Here is an 18,725-nt window from a genome sequence, read left to right as displayed (position 1 = left end):
ATTATAGCGAAGATGACTAACAAATAGCCTACCAAAATGTCAGAAATTATTAGTAGAAACGTATCAAAATCATGCAACCCTATCAAAGAATGGTTCTGCAGTCTTTGACTATAGCGCATATTCTATATTTGTGGGTTAGGGTTGGGTGCAGGCCTCAGATTTAGCAATTGCGGGCAAGTGAACAAATAGCTGACCGGCGCACCACTAGTGTGTGTGTCTAACCTTATCCATGTCGTCAGCGTTGGCGTTGTAGATCTTGGACAGGTAAGTTCTGAACTTCCTGAGGAACATGATGCACCTGTCCTGTGTCTCCTCCACCCCGCTACCGGCCTCCTCAGACAGACGCTGGAAGATCTACAAAACACAGATATAAAAGACAATTCATAACAAACACATTTTGTATGGTAAAACAGAGAAAAATGCTGGCAGAATTTTTTACATTTTTTTACTGGGAGCTGCACTTAAAAGCATGGTGATAAAGTGCAGGTGACAAACTCCAAGACCAAGGTCGAGCAGTGAATCCCTCACTACATACCCTAGCTAGGTGCCAGTTAGACGAGATGCTGTTGATGGTCTCCAGGGTAGCGATAGCCTCCTCAGTCTTCCCCTCGATGTCCAGGAGGGTCGCAAATGCTATCTTGGCCTCCTCCTCAAAGCCCTTCACTGATGGGATCTGCGATGAACACAAACACACTAACCAATGAAAATAGAGCAATGCATACATTAAAACTGGTCTTGTCAATTTTCCAGCTTGGCAACAGTGATTACATGGCGCCGGAGTGAATAGCGGCCGTTTTACATGCTCCTGACCAATTGTGCTATTTAGTGTCTTTTTTTGTCCTAATCTGAACTTTTTTGTACATAATGTTTCCACTATTGTTTCCTATGACCGAAAAAAGCTTCTGAACATGAGAACAGCTATCACTAACCTCCATTTGGACGAGGACTTCTACTTCAATGAGTCGGAGGCAACAGACATGGATTATCCCGGACCAGGCCCTGATCCACGACACTCGTATAGAGGCCGGCACACGAGCACCCTGGTGAGACTGTTTCTACCCTCGGTTCTATTGGCGAATGTGCAATCGCTGGAAAGAAAATTGGACGAGCTCTGTTCGAGACTATCCTATCAACAACTGTAAAATACTATGCTTCTTGGAGCTACAGCTGAACAATGATATAGATAATATAAAATCTACCTGGTTTTTCAATTCATCGACAGTACAGAATGGCAGATCCAGGGTGGTGGTGGTGCGTTTCTTTATTAACAACAGCTGTTGCGCATTCTCAAATATTAAGGAAGTATCGATGTTCTGCTCGCCTGAGTTAGTGTAACTCATGATAAGCTGTAGACCATACTATTTACCAAGAGTATTAATCTGTATTTTTCGTAGTTGTATTTACCGCCACAAACCGATGCTGGCACTAAGACCGCACTCAACAAGCTGTATAAGGCCATAAGCAAACAAGAAAATGCTCATCCAGAGGCGGCGTTCCTGGTGGTCGGTGATTATTTTGACCCCTTTTTTGTGATATCCAATTGTTCGTTAGTCTTGTCCCATTGCTGCAACTACCCAACAGACTCGTGAGAGGCGAAGGTCGAGAGCCATGTGTCCTTGGAAAAACACATCCCTGCTAAGCCACACTGCTTCTTGACTCACTGCTCGCTTAACCCGGAAGCCAGCCGCACCACTGTGTTAAAGGAAACGCAGTCCAACTGGCGAAGTCAGCTTGCAGGAGCCCGGCCAACCTCAAGAAGTCGCTAGAGCACGATGGGACAAGGAAATCCCAGCCAGCCAAACCCTGCCCTAAACCGGACAGCGCTGGGCCCTGCGACAAACCATCAAACAGGCAAAGCGTCAATACAGGACTATGATCAAATCCTATTACACCAGCTCTGACACTTGTCGGATGTGGCAGGGCCTGCAAACTATCACAGAATACAATGGGAAACACAGCCGAGAGCTGCCCAGTGACGCCAGCCTACCAAATGATCTAAATGCCATCTATGCTCGTGTCGAGGCAAGCAACACTATCCATGTTTGAGAGAACCAGCTGTTCCAGAAGACTATGATCTAAGACTTTTAAACAGGTTAACATTCACAAGGCCGCAGGGCCAGACAGATTACCAGGATGCATACTCAGGTTACAGCTTGTCAGTGCATGCTCTGTCTAAATGACTACCACTCCGTAGCACTCACATCTATATCTATTAAGGATCCCCATTAGCTGTTACCAAGGCAGCAGCTGCACTTCTTGGGGTCCAAACACATTAAGTTAATTACATTACATATAAAACAAAAAACAGTACATCATAACATTATTATACCACTACAAATCTACAATACTCAGCAAAAACATCTCCTCCTCATGGACTGCACCAGATTTGCCAGTTCTTGCTGTGAGATGTTACCCCACTCTTCCACCAAGGTACCTGCAAGTTCCCAGACATTTCTAGGGGGAAATGGCCCTAGACCTCACCCTCTGATCCAACAGGTCCCAGACGTGCTCAACAGGGTTGAGATCGGGGCTCTTCGCTGGACATGGCAGAACACTGACATTCCTGTCTTGCAGGAAATCACACAGAACGAGTAGTATGGCTGGTGGCATTGTCATGCTGGAGGGTCATGTCAGGATGAGCCTGCAGGAAGGGTATCACATGAGGGAGGAGGATGTCTTCCCTGCAATGGCAACAAGCTCAGTCCGATGATGCTGTGACACACCGCCCCAGAGTATGACGGACCCTCACCTCCAAATCGATCTCACTCCAGAGTACAGGCCAACGGCGTTACGCTCATTCCTTCGACAAAATTGCGACTCGTCAGTGAAGAGCACTTTTGCCAGTCCTGTCTGGTCCAGCGACGGTGGATTTCTGCCCATAGGCAACATTGTTGCCGGATAGGTCTGGTGAGGGCCTGCCTTACAACAGGCCTACAAGTCCTCAGTCCAGCCTCTCTCAACCTATTGCAGACAGTCTGAGCACTGATGGAGGGATTGTGCGTTCCTGGTGTAACTTGGGCAGTTGTTGCCATCCTGTACCGTTCCCGCAAGTGTGATGTTCGGATGTACCGATCCTGTGCAGGTGTTGTTGTGACACGTGGTCTGCCACTGCGAGGACGATCAGCTGTCCGTCCTGTCTCCCTGTAGTGCGGTCTTAGGCATCTCACAATACGTACATCGCTATTTATTGCCCTGGCTACATCTGCAGTCCTCATGCCTCCTTGCCGCATGCCTAAGGCACATTCACGCAGATGAGCAGGGACCCTGGGCATCTTTCTTTTGGTGTTTTTCAGAGTCAGTGGAAGGGCCTCTTTAGTGTCCTAAGTTTTCATAACTGTGACCTTAATTGCCTACCGTCTGTAAACTGTTAGTGCCTTAACGACCGTTTCACAGGTGCATGTTCATTAATTGTTTATGGTTCATTGAACAAGCATGGAAAACAGTGTTTAAACCCTTTACAATGGGGATCTGTGCAGTTACTTGGATTTGACAAATTATCTTTGAAAGACAGGGTCCTGAAAACAGGACGTTTCTTTTTTGCTGAGTTTATGTATGTATGAAAGTGGAGGAGAGATTGAATTAATCCCTGCTTGTATTTATGGGAGTTATTGACATGTTGAATGCACCGAGCTGTCTGTTTGAACTACTGGAGCACAGCTCGAACACCCATGCATACCAAACAAGACATGCCACCAGAGGTCTCTTCACAGTTCCTAAGTCTAGAACAGACTATGGAAGGAGCACAATACTAAATAGAGCCATGACTACATGGAACTCTATTCTACATCAACTAACTCATGCAAGCAGTAAAATTAGATTTTAAAAAACAGATAAAAACCTTATGGAACAGCGGGGACTGTATAAAGCAACACAAACATAGGCAGACACATGATAGCATACACACACGTACACATGGATTTTGTACTGTATATATGTGGTAGTGGTGGAGTAGGGGCCTGACGGCACACAGTCTGAATGTATTGTAATGTTTTGAAAATTGTATAAACAGTCTTAATTTTGCTGGACCCCAGGAAGAGTAGCTGCTGCCGGGACCCATAATAAATACAAATATAGATCCTGATTGCCTAGTCACTTTTAACCCGACCCACATGTACTGTGTACACAGTGTATAACCTCAACTACCTCGTACCGCTGATCATTGACTCGGTACTGGTACTCCTTGAATGTAGCTTCGTTATTGTTTCTATTGTGTTACTATTTCCCTTTTTATTTAAACAAAATGTGTCTTAACACTGCACTTCTGTGAATGGGCTCGTAAGTCCGCATTTCACTGTAAAGTCTACACCTGTTGGATTCGACACATGTAACCAATAAAATTCAATTTGATATCAAAAGTCTACACACATGCCAATGCTTTAACTCAGCAGACTAACAGTGTTGGTCAGAGAAACAGTTGTGGTGGTAGCTCACCTCTATGTCTCTAGAGGGGAAGTGTATGAACAGGGGGTCCAGGGGTCCAGGGATGCCACGTCTCCTCTTGATCTTGTCCAGCAGGGGGAGCACCACGTTCCAGTAGTGGACACTCCGCCTTATGTATTCGTGGTCGTAGTATGAGTTCACACCAAACCCCTGGGAATTACATCCGAACAGATGTTTAATCCAAATGCAGAAATGTAATTCCTTCAAAATCATCAATCATTTTTACTAAGGACACCTCATTCAGTGTCGCATTCTCAGTTATTTTGTTTTATATATAGTCATAATTTACTTTACCAAAGGGATTTTGTAGAATATTCTCGCTAGTCCGAGAGTTATAAATAATAATCATACAAAGTTATAAATACTATTGAGTAAATGCGGAGGTAATAATTTCAGACAGACACCTAGCACATATCATGTTCACTAATGTAGTGTGTGACAGAAAAAGGCAGGTGTCTCATCTGGCTGAGGTGTGTGTACCGCTGAGCTGAGGTGCTGGGCCCAGTGTATGGGCAGGGCTGGTTGAAGGCCATGTTTCTCTCCGGCTCGCAAGGTGCTTAGTCCATGTTGAACCGTCATCCTCAGTTTGGCTGACATGCCAGGCCTACAAACACAGATACACAGAGAGTATTATACATACTAAGCCCGCAGACAGAAGCAGAACCTTAGTCATGTTAACCACAGAGCCATCAGTCAGCTTGACTTCTCCATCCTGGGCCTTTACATTTTAACACTGACCTTAAATCAGATCTTATGGTAACACTTTACTTCATAACCATGTCATAAAAGCTGACAAATTGTCATAACACTATCATGACCCATACATTTAGACCTGTTGTGACATATTGCATTATTTTATGGCTGTTATGACACCTACATAGGAGTGTCAAAATCCACATTTACTCAAACGTGTTTTTCCACTGCCAAGAAGTTTCCTTTCGTTCAAAAGTTTTTTTTAACGTCCTTTGTTGTTGAAATTAATTATTTGCAGTCATGTTTCCCCCCCCCATCATATTTTAAATAACTTGTAGAAAATATACTTTATGGCAGTGCCATGAAGCATTGTGACCATCCTGTGTCACATTACTTGGACTAAGAAAATGCATTGTCACTGTCATGAAGCATTGTGACCATCCTGTGTCACATTACTTGGACTAAGAAAATGCATTGTCACTGCCATGAAGCATTGTGACCATCCTGTGTCAAATTACTTGGAGTAAGAAAATGCATTGTCACTGTCATGAAGCATTGTGACCATCCTGTGTCACATTACTTGGACTAAGAAAATGCATTGACACTGCCATGAAGCATTGTGACCATCCTGTGTCAAATTACTTGGACTAAGAAAATGCATTGTCACTGTCATGAAGCATTGTGACCATCCTGTGTCACATTACTTGGACTAAGAAAATGCATTGACACTGTCATGAAGCATTGTGACCATCCTGTGTCACATTACTTGGACTAAGAAAATGCATTGACACTGTCATGAAGCATTGTGACCATCCTGTGTCAAATTACTTGGACTAAGAAAATGCATTGACACTGTCATGAAGCATTGTGACCATCATAATCATATAAGCCAGATAGGCCTATCACGTACATGCCCTTATGTCAGTCAAAAAGAGGGTGTCCTGTCCTGCTCCTAAAATATGCAACTGCATTCATCCTATTCATCAGAAACAGAGCATTAGGGTAGGTGTGCACAATTAAAATAATTGAATATGGTGAATTTCATACTGTTGACAAGTTGGCTATAGTGTAATGGAATGTTTTGCCTTGTGTGGAAGGTTGAGATACTCTTATGTAGGTGTCATAACCAGCCATAAAAATAACGCAATATGTCACAACAGCTCTAAAAAAAACAAAAATATAAAAATTCAACATTTTCAACTAAATAAATTCATTAGGCCCTAATCTCTGGATTTCACATGACTGGGTAGGGGCGTAGCCATGGGTGAGCATAGGCCCATCCACTTGGGAGCCAGGCCCAGCCAATCACAATGAGTTTTCCCCCACAAAAGGGCTTAATTACAGACAGAAAGACTCAGTTTCATCAGCTGTCTGGGTGACTGGTCTCAGAAGTGAAGAAGCCAGATGTGGAGGTCCCCGGCTGGCGTGGTCACACGTAGTCTGCAGTTGTGAGATCGATTAGACGTACTGCCAAATTCTCTAAGACGACGTTGGAGGTGACTTACGGTAGCGAAACGAACATTAAATTATCTGGCAACAACTCGTGGACATTCCTGCAGTCAGCATGCCAATTGCATGCTCCATAAAAAAATTTGACATCTGTAGCGTTGTGTGACCAAACTGCACATTTAGAGTGGCCTTTTATTGTCCCCAGCAGAAGGTGCACCTGTGTAATGATCATGCTGTTTAACCAGCTTCTTGATATGCCACACCCTTTAGGTGGATTGAATATCTTGGCAAAGGAGAAATGCTCACTAACAGGGATGTAAAACAGATTATGCACAAAATTTGGGATCTTTTATTTCAGCTCATCAAACCAACACTTTTTTGTTCAGGATAGAGAGATATTTTGACAACTATGCTTTGGCAAAGTGGGTGGGGTTATATCCTGCCTGTTTGGCCCTGTCTGGGAGTATCATCGGATGGGGCCCACAGTGTCTCCTGAACCCTCCTGTCTCAGCCTCCAGTATTTATGCTGCAGAAGTTTGTGTGTCAGGGGACTAGGGTCAGTCTGTTATATCTGGAGTATTTCCCCTGTCTTATCCGGAATTTAAGTATGCTCTCTCTAATTCTCTCTTTTTTTCTTTCTTTCTCTCTCTCGGAGGACCTGAGCCCTAGGACCATGCCTCCGGACTACCTGGAGTTATAACTCCTTGCTGTCCCCAGTCCACCTGGCCGTGCTGCTGCTCCAGTTTAAACTGTTCTGCCTGCGGCTATGGAACCCTGACCTGTTCACCGGACGTGCTACCTGTTCCAGACCTGCTATTTTCAACTCTCTAGAGACAGCAGGAGCGGTAGAGATACTCTCAATGATCAGCTATGAAAAGCCAACTGACATTTACTCCTGAGGTGCTGACTTGTTGCACCCTCGACAACTACTGTGATTATTATTATTTGACCATGCTGGTCATTTATGAACATTTGAACATCTTGGCCATGTTCTGTTATAATCTCCACCCGGCACAGCAGGAAGAGGACTGGCCACCCCTCATAGCCTGGTTCTTCTCTAGGTTTCTGCCTTTCTAGGGAGATTTTCCAAGCCACCGTGCTTCTACACCTGCATTGTTTGCTGTTTGGGGTTTTAGGCTGGGTTTCTGTACAGCACTTTGTGGCATCAGCTGATGTAAGAAGGGCTTTATAAATACATTTGAGATGTGATATATAGTACCAGTCAAACGTTTAGACACCTACTTATTCAAGGGTTTTTCTTTATTTGGACTATTTTCTATATTGTAGAATAATAGTGAAGACAAAAAAAACTATAAAAGAACACATTTGGAACTCCGCGTTAAACAAATCAAAATATATTATATATTTCAGATTCTTCAAAGTAGCCACCCTTTGCCTTGATGACAGCATTGCACACTCTTGCCATTCTCGCAATCAGCTACATGGGGTAGTCATCTGGAATGCATTTCAGGTGTGCCTTGTTAAAAGTTCATTAGTGGAATTTATTTCCTTCTTCATGCTTTTTAACCAATCAGTTGTGTTGTGACAAGGTATGGGTCGTAAACAGAAGATAGCCCTATTTGGCAAAATACCAAGTCCATATTATGTCAAGAACAGCTCAAATAAGCAAAGAGAAACAACAGTCCATTACTTTAAGACACGAAGGTAGTCAATCTGGAAAATTTCAAGAACTTTGAAAGTTTCTTAAAGTGCAGTCGCAAAAACCGTCAAGCGCTATGATGAAACTAGCTCTCATGAGGACCGCCACAGGAAAGGAAGACCCAGAGTTACCTCTGCTGCAGACGCTAAGTTCATTAGTTACCAGCCTCAGAAATTGCAGCCCAAATAAATGCTTCAGTTCAACAGACATCTCAACATCAACTGTTAAGAGGAGACCGTGTAAATCAGGCCTTCATGGTCAATTTTTGCAAAGAAACCACTACCAAAGGACACCAATAAAAATAAGAGGCTTGCTTGGGCCAAGAAACACGAGCAATGAACATTAGACTGGTGGAAATCTGTTCTTTGGTCAGATGAGTGCAAATATGAGATTTTTGGTTCCAACTGCCATGTCTTTGTGAGATGCAGAGTAGGTGAAAGGATGATCTCCACATGTGTGGATCCCGCTGTGAAGCATGGGGTGGTGGTGTGATGGTGCTTTGCTGGTGACACGGTCAGTGATTTATTTAGAATTCAAGGCACACTTAACCAGCATGGCTACCACAGCATCCTGCAGCGATACACAATCCCATCTGGTTTGCACTTATTGGGACTATCATTTGTTTTTCAACAGGACAATCACCCAACACACCTCCAGGCTGTGTAAGGGCTATTTGACCAAGAAGGAGAGTGATGAAGTGCTGCATCAGATGACCTAGCCTCCACAACCACCTGACCTCAACCCAATTGAGATGGTTTGGGATGATTTGGATCGCAGAGTGAAGGAAAAGCAGCCAACAAGTGCTCAGCATATGTGGGAACTCCTTCAAGACTGTTGGAAAAGCATCCCAGGTGAAGCTGGTTGAGAGAATGCCAAGAGTACACAAAGCTGTCATCAAGACAAGGGGTGGCAACTTTTTTGGTTACTACATGATTCCATGTGTGTTACTTCATAGTTTTGATGTCTTCACTATTATTCTACAACATAGAAAAACCCTCGAATGAGTAGGTGTGTTCAAACGTATGACTGGAACTGTATATGTCATGACAGTGTTATGACACTGGGTGTCAAGTAAAGTGTTACCGACATATAATATCAGTGATCAGTTCAAGTGAAGGAAGGAGGGAAGGAGGAAGGGTGGGTGCCTGGGTCATTTTTACAGAGCTTGTTTGTGTAGTCCCGTGTGGATCCGCTGGGTCATTTTTACAGAGCTTGTTTGTGTAGTCCCGTGTGGCTCCGCTGGGTCATTTTTACAGAGCTCGTTTGTGTAGTCCCGTGCGGCTCCGCCGGGTAATTTTTACAGAGCTCGTTTGTGTAGTCCCGTGCGGCTCCGCTGGGTCATTTTTACAGAGCTCGTTTGTGTAGTCCCGTGCGGCTCCGTTGGGTAATTTTTACAGAGCTCGTTTGTGTAGTCCCGTGTGGCTCCGTTGGGTCATTTTTACAGAGCTCGTTAGTGTAGTCCCGTGTGGCTCCGTTGGGAAATTTTTACAGAGCTCGTTTGTGTAGTCCCGTGTGGCTCCGTTGGGTAATTTTTACAGAGCTTGTTTGTGTAGTCCCGTGTGGCTCCGCTGGGTCATTTTTACAGAGCTTGTTTGTGTAGTCGTGTGGCTCCGCTGGGTCATTTTTACAGAGCTTGTTTGTGTAGTCGTGTGGCTCCGCAGGGTCATTTTTACAGAGCTTGTTTGTGTAGTCCCGTGTGGCTCTGCTGGGTCATTTTTACAGAGCTTGTTTGTGTAGTCCCGTGTGGCTCCGCTGGGTCATTTTTACAGAGCTTGTTTGTGTAGTCCCGTGTGGCTCTGCTGGGTCATTTTTACAGAGCTTGTTTGTGTAGTCCCGTGTGGCTCCACCGGGTCATTTTTACAGAGCTTGTTTGTGTAGTCCCGTGTGGCTCCGTTGGTAGAGCATGGCAGTATAAAAAAAAGGCTGAAAATATATGCACTCAATCTGGAAAGTAGTGACTGCTAAATTACTAGAATGTAAAATGTAGTAAAACACTTGATTTCAGACAACTATCACATAACTACAGAGATTATAACCCATCGTGACTCACGCAGCTCGTTTGTGAATGAGCCTGTAGACTGCATCCCACCAGTCCCTCTGTCTGTCTGTGAAGAGGTGGTGGAGGAGGGGCAGGGGCAGGCAGCGGGGCTCATGTTGACCAGTAGAAGTGATCCTGGCCCTCTCCTGGAGCTGGGTGTGACTGCACCACACCACCCCACACAGGAACACCTAGACAGGAGGGAATCACCCCAGTGTATTGTTAGAAGAAGGACCTAAACAAGTTCTTTGCATTAGTTTTTAGTGCATTACAGGTCATTGTATGAATGAAAAATGAAGCAAAAGGAAACCATCAATGATATGATACGAAGGACAGTATTAAGATCGTTATAAGGCCGTAACTGAACAGCATAGATATTGTTAATGCTGAGCGAATAAACAATATTTATTTTCCTGTTTTTAAACAACTAATTAACCGACGTTGTTCAATTATTTGAATTCCATTTCGTTACGGGTTTTTTCTGATCTCAATGCGCACATTGCGCTGCAGTTTCTCTAGAGATCAATCAGATCTTGCCCAAAATGAGATGCGATGAGGTAGGGAGTTATAGTTTCCAACAGGCCAATGTTCTACATAATTTAGTGCAGAAAACATGATAATTAACTACAATAACCATAATCCATCGTGCAGATAGATGTCGGTGTGTGTTTCTTTTACACCTGCTAGGTAAGGGAAAGAAGAATGAGCGATCAAGAAGTAATTCCAAGAGAGCAGTTTCTTCATGAGGGAGACCCTGAAAATACACGATCTAAGTGATTGATAGTTTGTATTCAGCAGTCATAAAAGTATGCCTTATTTACTTCGAAGAACTACTAAAATAGTGATTTTGTCAGACATCAGCTCTATAGAGATGAGATGACTTGAAATAAAGTAATCAAATAAAACAAATGTAATATACACAACTGAAATATTTTATTAAAGTAATGTGAATAAATGATGGTTAATAAGTGATAAGCAGTCATGGGCAGTCACTACCATCATGGGACTTTCATTAATTGTTTTATTCTGTGATACAGCATTCAACCCACATAATGCATAGTGCTTTCAATGTTAAAAAGAATCAAACCCGAATTAATCTAACCAGAACAACCCCAAAGAGCACTAAATCCCTCAGGACTAGATACTGTAGAGCAACACACCCACCTCCAGGTCTAGCAGGCAGATGGACTCTGGTGTGTTGGTGTCCAGTTTGGAGGTCTCCAGGTTGAGCCTGGGGAACAGCTGTTTGAGCCAGTCCCTCAGAGCAGGCCTCTGGGCCAAGAGAGACCATTGGAGGCCCAGCCAACACAGCTGCTGGAGGTCCCCACCATGGAGCTGGATGGAGCCTAGAGACAAAAAAGTTAGAGATCTTATGTGTGAGATCAGCTGGGCTCCTGTTGTGTAGAGCCACACACACGCATCATACCGTTATCCCATTTGGTAAGGTCAGATATCTCTGGAGCCTGTGTGTTGATGGAGCGGATGTCATCGTTGCCAATGAAGGAAGTCCCGGCCGGAGCCAGAGGCCCAAACAAAAACTCAAACAAAGCGCCCTGACCACTACAGTTCCCAAACGCCTCCACCACCTCTCTGACAAAGGTGTGTGTCTCGGGCTTGAGGTTGAGCAGCATGTGTCCAGCCTGGCTCTTTCTGTCACTAGCCAGCAGCTCCAGAGGCTGAGGAGGAGACTGGTCCCGTTTAGACACCTTGCTCTTTGGCCTGGGGACCTAAATATGACAAGTAGGAAGAATGAAAACAAGAAGTTGGATACACAGGGACTGTTATTTTCTCAGCCTCCAGTATTTATGCTGCAGTAGTTTATGTGTCGGGGGGCTAGGGTCAGTTTGTTATATCTGGAGTACTTCTCCTGTCCTATTCGGTGTCCTGTGTGAATCTAAGTGTGCGTTCTCTAATTCTCTCCTTCGCTCTTTCTTTCTCTCGGAGGACCTGAGCCCTAGGACCATCTGACATGATGACTCCTTGCGGTCCCCAGTCCACCTGACCGTGCAGCTGCTCCAGTTTCAACTGTTCTGCCTTATTATTATTTGACCATGCTGGTCATTTATGAACATTTGAACATCTTGGCCATGTTCTGTTATAATCTCCACCCGGCACAGCCAGAAGAGGACTGGCAACCCCACATAGCCTGGTTCCTCTCTAGGTTTCTTCCTAGGTTTTGGCCTTTCTAGGGAGTTTTTCCTAGCCACCGTGCTTCTACACCTGCATTGCTTGCTGTTTGGGGTTTTAGGCTGGGTTTCTGTACAGCACTTTGAGATATCAGCTGATGTACGAAGGGCTATATAAATACATTTGATTTTATTTATTTGCTACAAAGCCTCTAGCTTGTGTGTGTTACCTGGTAGGCCAGCAGATAGCAGAGAGCAGCCAGATCAATGACATCCCGCCACTGCTGTTCTCTCTCCTGAGCCATCTTCAGCAGGAGAGTGCCAGCATGCAGGTACAGATGTCCCCTCATCTCCACATAGACCCCAGACAGATCATCTGTTACACTGCCCTCTGCCCTCTTCAGGCCCTGCATCGCACAGTCAAAACTACACAGAAACAGAGAGAAATGGGGTTAAATACTCACACACACAGTGCTATAATTTAATAGGACTCTACAGAGTGGTGCTCTAATGAAGGAGCTCTGTTGGTAGACTAGTACAGCATTCACATGTCCCTGCCTAGCCTGGATGTAACAAACACACCTCCAGAGGGCCTGGATGCTAGGCTGCAGTCCTTTCCCCTGCAGAGTCAGTCTCAGCAGGCTGCAGTGTGCCAAAAGTAGCTCTCTCTGCCGATGTTGCCTCATCTTCTCATTGGACGAAACACTGGGCTGGGCTAGGGATTCCTGAGAAACACACAATTCATCACTTTACCATCGTACATGTCATTCCATAAGAACATAATTGTATTTTGTGAGCATCCTGCTGACCTGCAGAGTGTGTACTACAGTAGAGTACCAGTCCAAGCTGGATCTAAGCAGGCCTCTCTTCTCTGTGGCCAGACAGTGTTTGACAGCCTCCTCCAGCCTGCCATCGGAGGAGAACAACTGAACCAGCTTGATGTTGATATGGGCATCGCCAGGCCTCACAGCCAGCTCTGCCTGCAGTAGGTCAAACAACTGGTTCCATCCCTGTTGGCCCTGTTGATTCAGTAGGTGCTCCTAGAGGGAGAGTTAGTTAAGTAAAGCAAGGACTTTTAAAACAGTTGTTTCTATCCCCATGCCCATCTGCTGCTAAACAACTGCTCCTAAGGGGAGAGACAGTGTGGAGGGCATATGCATTAAACAGCTGCCAGCTCAACAGGCACTCCTGACGAGGGGGTGAGTGGTGCAGTTAGTGATAATGTGTCAACCCAGTGCCACAGTTTGTAAACAATCCTACAGTCACAATGCAGTCAGTCTTTAGCCTTGACCCACTATTTTAGGTTAGGCAAACCATTTTAAACAACCTAAAAATAATTGTAATACAGGAAATCAATACTGTGTTAGAGCGCTTACCTTGAGCTTGAAGACAGCAAGGTGTCCAGGCAGCAGCTTGGCAGCTTTCTCCACCCAGAACTCTGCTCTGTTGTCTCTCTCGGTCTTACTGACCAGCAACTCAGCCACCTTCAAAACCAGGTCCCTCTGGGCTGGGTTCAGGTCCACAGACCGCTGGATGGACACACGGACACACATACACACAATTAAAGACCAGAAAGCATCGTCAGATAGCTGTGAGTTGCCAATTCCTTATATAATTGTGTTCTATGCTTATTGCACATTTATAAAACACAGACTCGATAGTTAGCATAATAGTATTTGGCTAAAATGCTGCTAGCAGTACTGCAATGCCATGAGCGACAAACAGCATTCGTTTTCCAGAATGAATGTTAATTGATAATCCTGTTTTATTAGTGTCTGCTCTGCACACAATTTGAGGAGTAGAGACATAAAAAGGGTATAATTAGAAAGGTTAACTTCACTATTACAGTAAAATAATGTCTCTGTTTCTGTGTCCATATGACTGTTTCTGTTGGACCAAACCGCTTGTCAGAGAGGAAGAAGTGATCTCTCATCTTTGTTGTGGTGAGTGGCAGGGGCTTGTTGTGTGTAAACAGAGAGAAAGAGGCAAAGAGAGAGGTTTCACTTTTGCCAAAATCGGTCCAAAATCGGTCTTCCCTCCTTTGGGACAACAACTCCCATTGTTAGGGAAGAGACATGAGCATGTCGTCATTATATACAGATCACTGGTTTAAATGGGAAGGTGCACACAGCACAGAAGGAGCTAAGGAGACAAGACCAAAAAGACACGAACAAGCGGACATAAACGGCCCATAAAAACGAGAATTATTTTTTTTTATTGCAAAACAGGCATTTGGAATATCACGCTAAAACATTAATTTGATATATTCCCTAGCACTAATCGCATACACAACTGGCATATTTGTTTCTTCAAAAACAAATAAATCATATCAAACTGGATGACTGCCAAAGCCTAAAGGACAGGGTAATAGGATAATATAGCAGTAGTATGTATGTATGTAAGTGAGCAACTGAGAAGGATCTTACCTTGTAACATCCTATGGCCTTGTTGACATCTCCTTCCCTCTCATAAAGTTTGCCCAGGAACTTGTGTGCTTTGGGGTCTCTTTCCGCCACCTTCAGATATGCTGATACATGTCTAACAGAGGGGACCAGGCATTCAGAATAGAACCACAATCACACAAAAACGGTATCTTTACCCACTTCAATGTCAACAATGTCTGCGTTGGTTGTGTTCAGGGCTTACCTTTTAGCAAGTTCATACTCCTTAGCCTCGAAGTATAATTTAGCAAATAAAAATCCTTTAATTGGTTTCTGTGGGAAGATCATATAGGCCTAATTTAAAGTAAGGTTACACTCTTGGTTATAACAACTAGATCGCTAACGTTACAGATTACATACATATGACATTTTTAGTTAGCTAAAAATGGTAGCTAGTTAGCCAGCTGGATCCATTCAAGTATACATTGTTGTCTATGTACACATCAAGTAAGAAAGGTAATGATGGCTCTTTTCCAATGGATCGTAGGAAGAGTGACATAGCCATAACATTAGTTTGTTAGCCGGCATAAAGCAAGCTGATGGACAGGTTTCAAAAGCTAGCCAGCCCTGCTGCGAGCCTTTTCAACGAGGAAGTGTTCCTTGCAATGGAATAACTTGAGGTGTCCCAGTTCACATTTTAGTTAGCCAAGATAGTTAGCCAAAATGATCCGTTAGCTACTTATTGTTTCAAAGTTAGTCTATTAATAGTATTTTTGATAGCTACGTTAAAAGCGTTATGTACTATTAGCTGTAATAGCTACCAGCTAGGTTTAGCTAAATGCCAGGCCAAGATGGCAGTAGCAGTTGGCTTAGCCTAGCTAGCTAGGTAGTATACGCAGGCTGAAGAGCCAGTTGGGGCCGGGTTTGACTCACCTCTTTGAGTGAAGGAGAGGAACTCTCTACTGAATAAATATATTCGTCCACTTCGGCCTTATTTCGCCGCATGGCTGTGTAAAGCGTATTTTCTTATAATTCAAAACTAAAATTGCATAGAGTGACAAAACTCATTCGGGAAAAGCAGGAATCGTAAATATTTCCTCCACTGCTTCACTAATTCGCCCTTTCTCCCCGCTTCTGCCGCGACAACGTCAAATGGCAGCGGTAGTCACGTGTTACAAAACGTCATTTAATCATGACCTGTGATTGGTCGATACTTAGCCGATACGTTTTGAAAACGCACAGAAACGCAGCAAAAAAAGAAACATCCTCTCACTGTCAACTGCGTTTATTTTCAGAAAATGTATGTGGAAATATTTGTGTGAACATAACAAGATTCAAAAACGGAGACATAAACTGAACAAGTTCCACAGACATGTGGCTAACAGAAACGGAATAATGTTTCCCTGAACAAAGGGGGGGGGGGGGGGGGGTGAAAATCTAAAGTAACAGGCTGTATCTGGTGTGGCCACCAACTGCATTAAGTACTACAGTGGATCTCCTCCTCATGGACTGCACCAGATTTGCTAGTTCTTGCTGTGAGATGTTACCCCACTCTTCCACCAAGGCACCTGCATGTTCCTGGACATTTCTGGGGGGAATGGCCCTAGCCCCAACCCTCCGATCCAACAGGTCCCAGATGTGCTCAATGGGATTGAGATCCGGGCTCTTTGCTGTCCATGAGCGGAACACTGACATTCCTGTCTTGCAGGAAATCATGCACAGAACGAGCAGTATGGCTGGTGCCATTGTCATGCTGGAGGGTCATGGCAGGTTGAGCCTGCAGGAAGGGTATCACATGAGGGAGGAGGATGTCTTCACTGTAACGCACAGCATTGAGATTGCCTGCAATGACAACAAGCTCAGTCCAATGATGCTTTGACACACCGCCCCAGACTGACCGACCGACCCTCCACCTCCAAATCGATCCCGCTCCAGAGTACAGGCCTCGGTGTAACGTTCATTCCTTTGATGATAAACGTGAATCCGACCATCACCCCTGGTGAGACAAAACCGCGACTCGTTAGTGAAGAGTACTTTTTGCCAGTCCTGTCTGGTCCAGCGACGGTGGGTTTGTGCCCATAGGCGACGTTGTTGCCGGTGATGTCTGGTGAGCACCTGCCTTAAAACAGGCCTACAAGCCATCAGTCCAGCCTCTCTCAGCCTATTGCGGACAGTCTGAGCACTGATGGAGGGATTGTGCATTCCTGGTGTAACTTGGGCAGTAGTTGTTGCCATCCTGTACCTGTCCCCCAGGTGTGTTCGGATGTACCGATCCTGTGCAGGTGTTGTTACATGTGGTCTGCCACTGCGAGGACAATCAGCTGTCCGTCCTGTCTCCCTGTAGGGCTGTCTTAGGCGTCTCACAGTACGGACGTTGCAATTTATTGCCCTGGCCATATTTGCAGTCCTCATGCCTCCTTGCAGCATGTCTAAGGCATATTCATGCAGATGAGCAGGGACCCTGGGCATCTTTCTTTTGGTGTTTTTCAGAGTCAGTAGAAAGGCATCTTTAGTGTCCTAAGTTTTCATAACTGTGACCTTAATTGCCTACCGTCTGTAAACTGTTAGTGTCTTAACAACCGTTCCACAGGTGCATGTTCATTAATTGTTTATGGTTCATTGAACAAGCATGGGAAAACAGTGTTTAAACCCTTTACAATGAAGATCTGTGAAGTTATTTGGATTTTTACGAATTATCTTTGAAAGACAGGGTCGCACTGATCAGTAACATCACAGATCAAACAATGAGACAGATATTTCCCTGGTTGTATGAATGTGAAGCATCAGGTTGGAGTTTCCACTCACTACCAAATATGGTAGAGAGAGGAAGCCCACTGGCGGACATTGTAGGAAGATGGAACAAGATGGAATGAGATGGATTTTGGCCTACATTCTGCAAATCTTCTAATCAATTAAATATTTGATCTCAATACAGTTTTCTGTTCCTAAAACTAGAATATGTTATGAACAGAGCGGACTAAGTTTTGTAAACTTCACCCTTTGCAAAAAAATTAAAAATAAAATCGCACTGTTTATAAGGAGTGCAAAGGCAAATTAAGTTATTGCACATGCGAACTTCACAGAGTAGGCGTTCCCTAATGGAAATATGCAGAAGGAAGGTCCAATCAAAAGTTTGGACACACCTATTCATTCCAGAGTTTTTCTTTATTTTTACTATGTAGAACATTGTAGAATAATAGTGAAGACATCAAAACTATGAAATAACACATATGGAATCATGGAAAGGAGGATACCTAGTCAGTTGTCCAACTGAAATGTGTCTTCTGCATTTAACCCAACATCTGAATCAGAGAGGTGCGGGGGCTGCCTTAATTGACATCCACTGCACCCAGGGAACAGTGGGTTAACTGCTGCTCAGGGGAAGAAGGACAGATTTTTACCATATCAGCTCAGGGATTCAATCCAGCAACCTTCCATTTACTGGCCCAATGCTCTAACCACTAGGCTACCTGACAGGCTACCTACCAAAAAAGTGTTAAACAATTCCAAATGTATTTTATATCTGAGATTCTTCAAAGTAGCCACCCTTTCCCTTGATGACAGCTTTGCACACTCTTGGCATTCAGATGACTGTACCTGTACATAGCCCACCTATAATTTAGCCCAAACAAATACCTCTTTCCCTACTGTATTTATTTTATTTATTTATTTTTCTCCTTTGCACCCCATTATTTTTATTTCTACTTTGCACATTCTTCCACTGCAAATCTACCATTCCAGTGTTTTACTTGCTATATTGTTTTTACTTTGCCACCATGGCCTTTTTTTGCCTTTACCTTCCTTATCTCACCTCATTTGCTCACATCGTATATAGACTTGTTTCTACTGTATTATTGACTGTATGTTTGTTTTACTCCATGTGTAACTCTGTGTCGTTGTACGTGTCGAACTGCTTTGCTTTATCTTGGCCAGGTCGC

General features: G+C 44.1%; 1 protein-coding gene across 2 annotated transcripts in view; it reads right to left on the bottom strand.

The window, feature by feature from the left end:
• The window catches only part of LOC109877772 (E3 SUMO-protein ligase RanBP2), a 33,766-nt gene extending 17,828 nt beyond the window's left edge, over positions 1-15,938 (bottom strand). For both annotated transcript variants that reach the window (XM_031805687.1, XM_031805688.1), the window contains exons 1-14: positions 15,721-15,938; positions 15,053-15,120; positions 14,833-14,944; positions 13,783-13,935; positions 13,216-13,446; positions 12,989-13,131; positions 12,637-12,832; positions 11,707-12,007; positions 11,445-11,626; positions 10,293-10,471; positions 4,921-5,044; positions 4,432-4,590; positions 536-673; positions 223-354 (exon numbers count right to left, since the gene is read on the bottom strand). In XM_031805687.1, the coding sequence (XP_031661547.1) occupies positions 223-354; positions 536-673; positions 4,432-4,590; positions 4,921-5,044; positions 10,293-10,471; positions 11,445-11,626; positions 11,707-12,007; positions 12,637-12,832; positions 12,989-13,131; positions 13,216-13,446; positions 13,783-13,935; positions 14,833-14,944; positions 15,053-15,120; positions 15,721-15,792 (2,190 nt within the window). In that variant the 5' untranslated portion in view covers positions 15,793-15,938. The remainder of the gene's footprint in view (positions 1-222; positions 355-535; positions 674-4,431; positions 4,591-4,920; positions 5,045-10,292; positions 10,472-11,444; positions 11,627-11,706; positions 12,008-12,636; positions 12,833-12,988; positions 13,132-13,215; positions 13,447-13,782; positions 13,936-14,832; positions 14,945-15,052; positions 15,121-15,720) is intronic.
• Positions 15,939-18,725: the final 2,787 nt, after the last annotated feature.

The sequence above is a fragment of the Oncorhynchus kisutch genome, linkage group LG26 (assembly GCF_002021735.2).
Source record: "Oncorhynchus kisutch isolate 150728-3 linkage group LG26, Okis_V2, whole genome shotgun sequence".
Lineage (NCBI taxonomy): Eukaryota > Metazoa > Chordata > Actinopteri > Salmoniformes > Salmonidae > Oncorhynchus > Oncorhynchus kisutch.
Note: the sequence above shows the minus strand (reverse complement) of the source record. Positions and strands in the feature narration are given on the sequence as shown.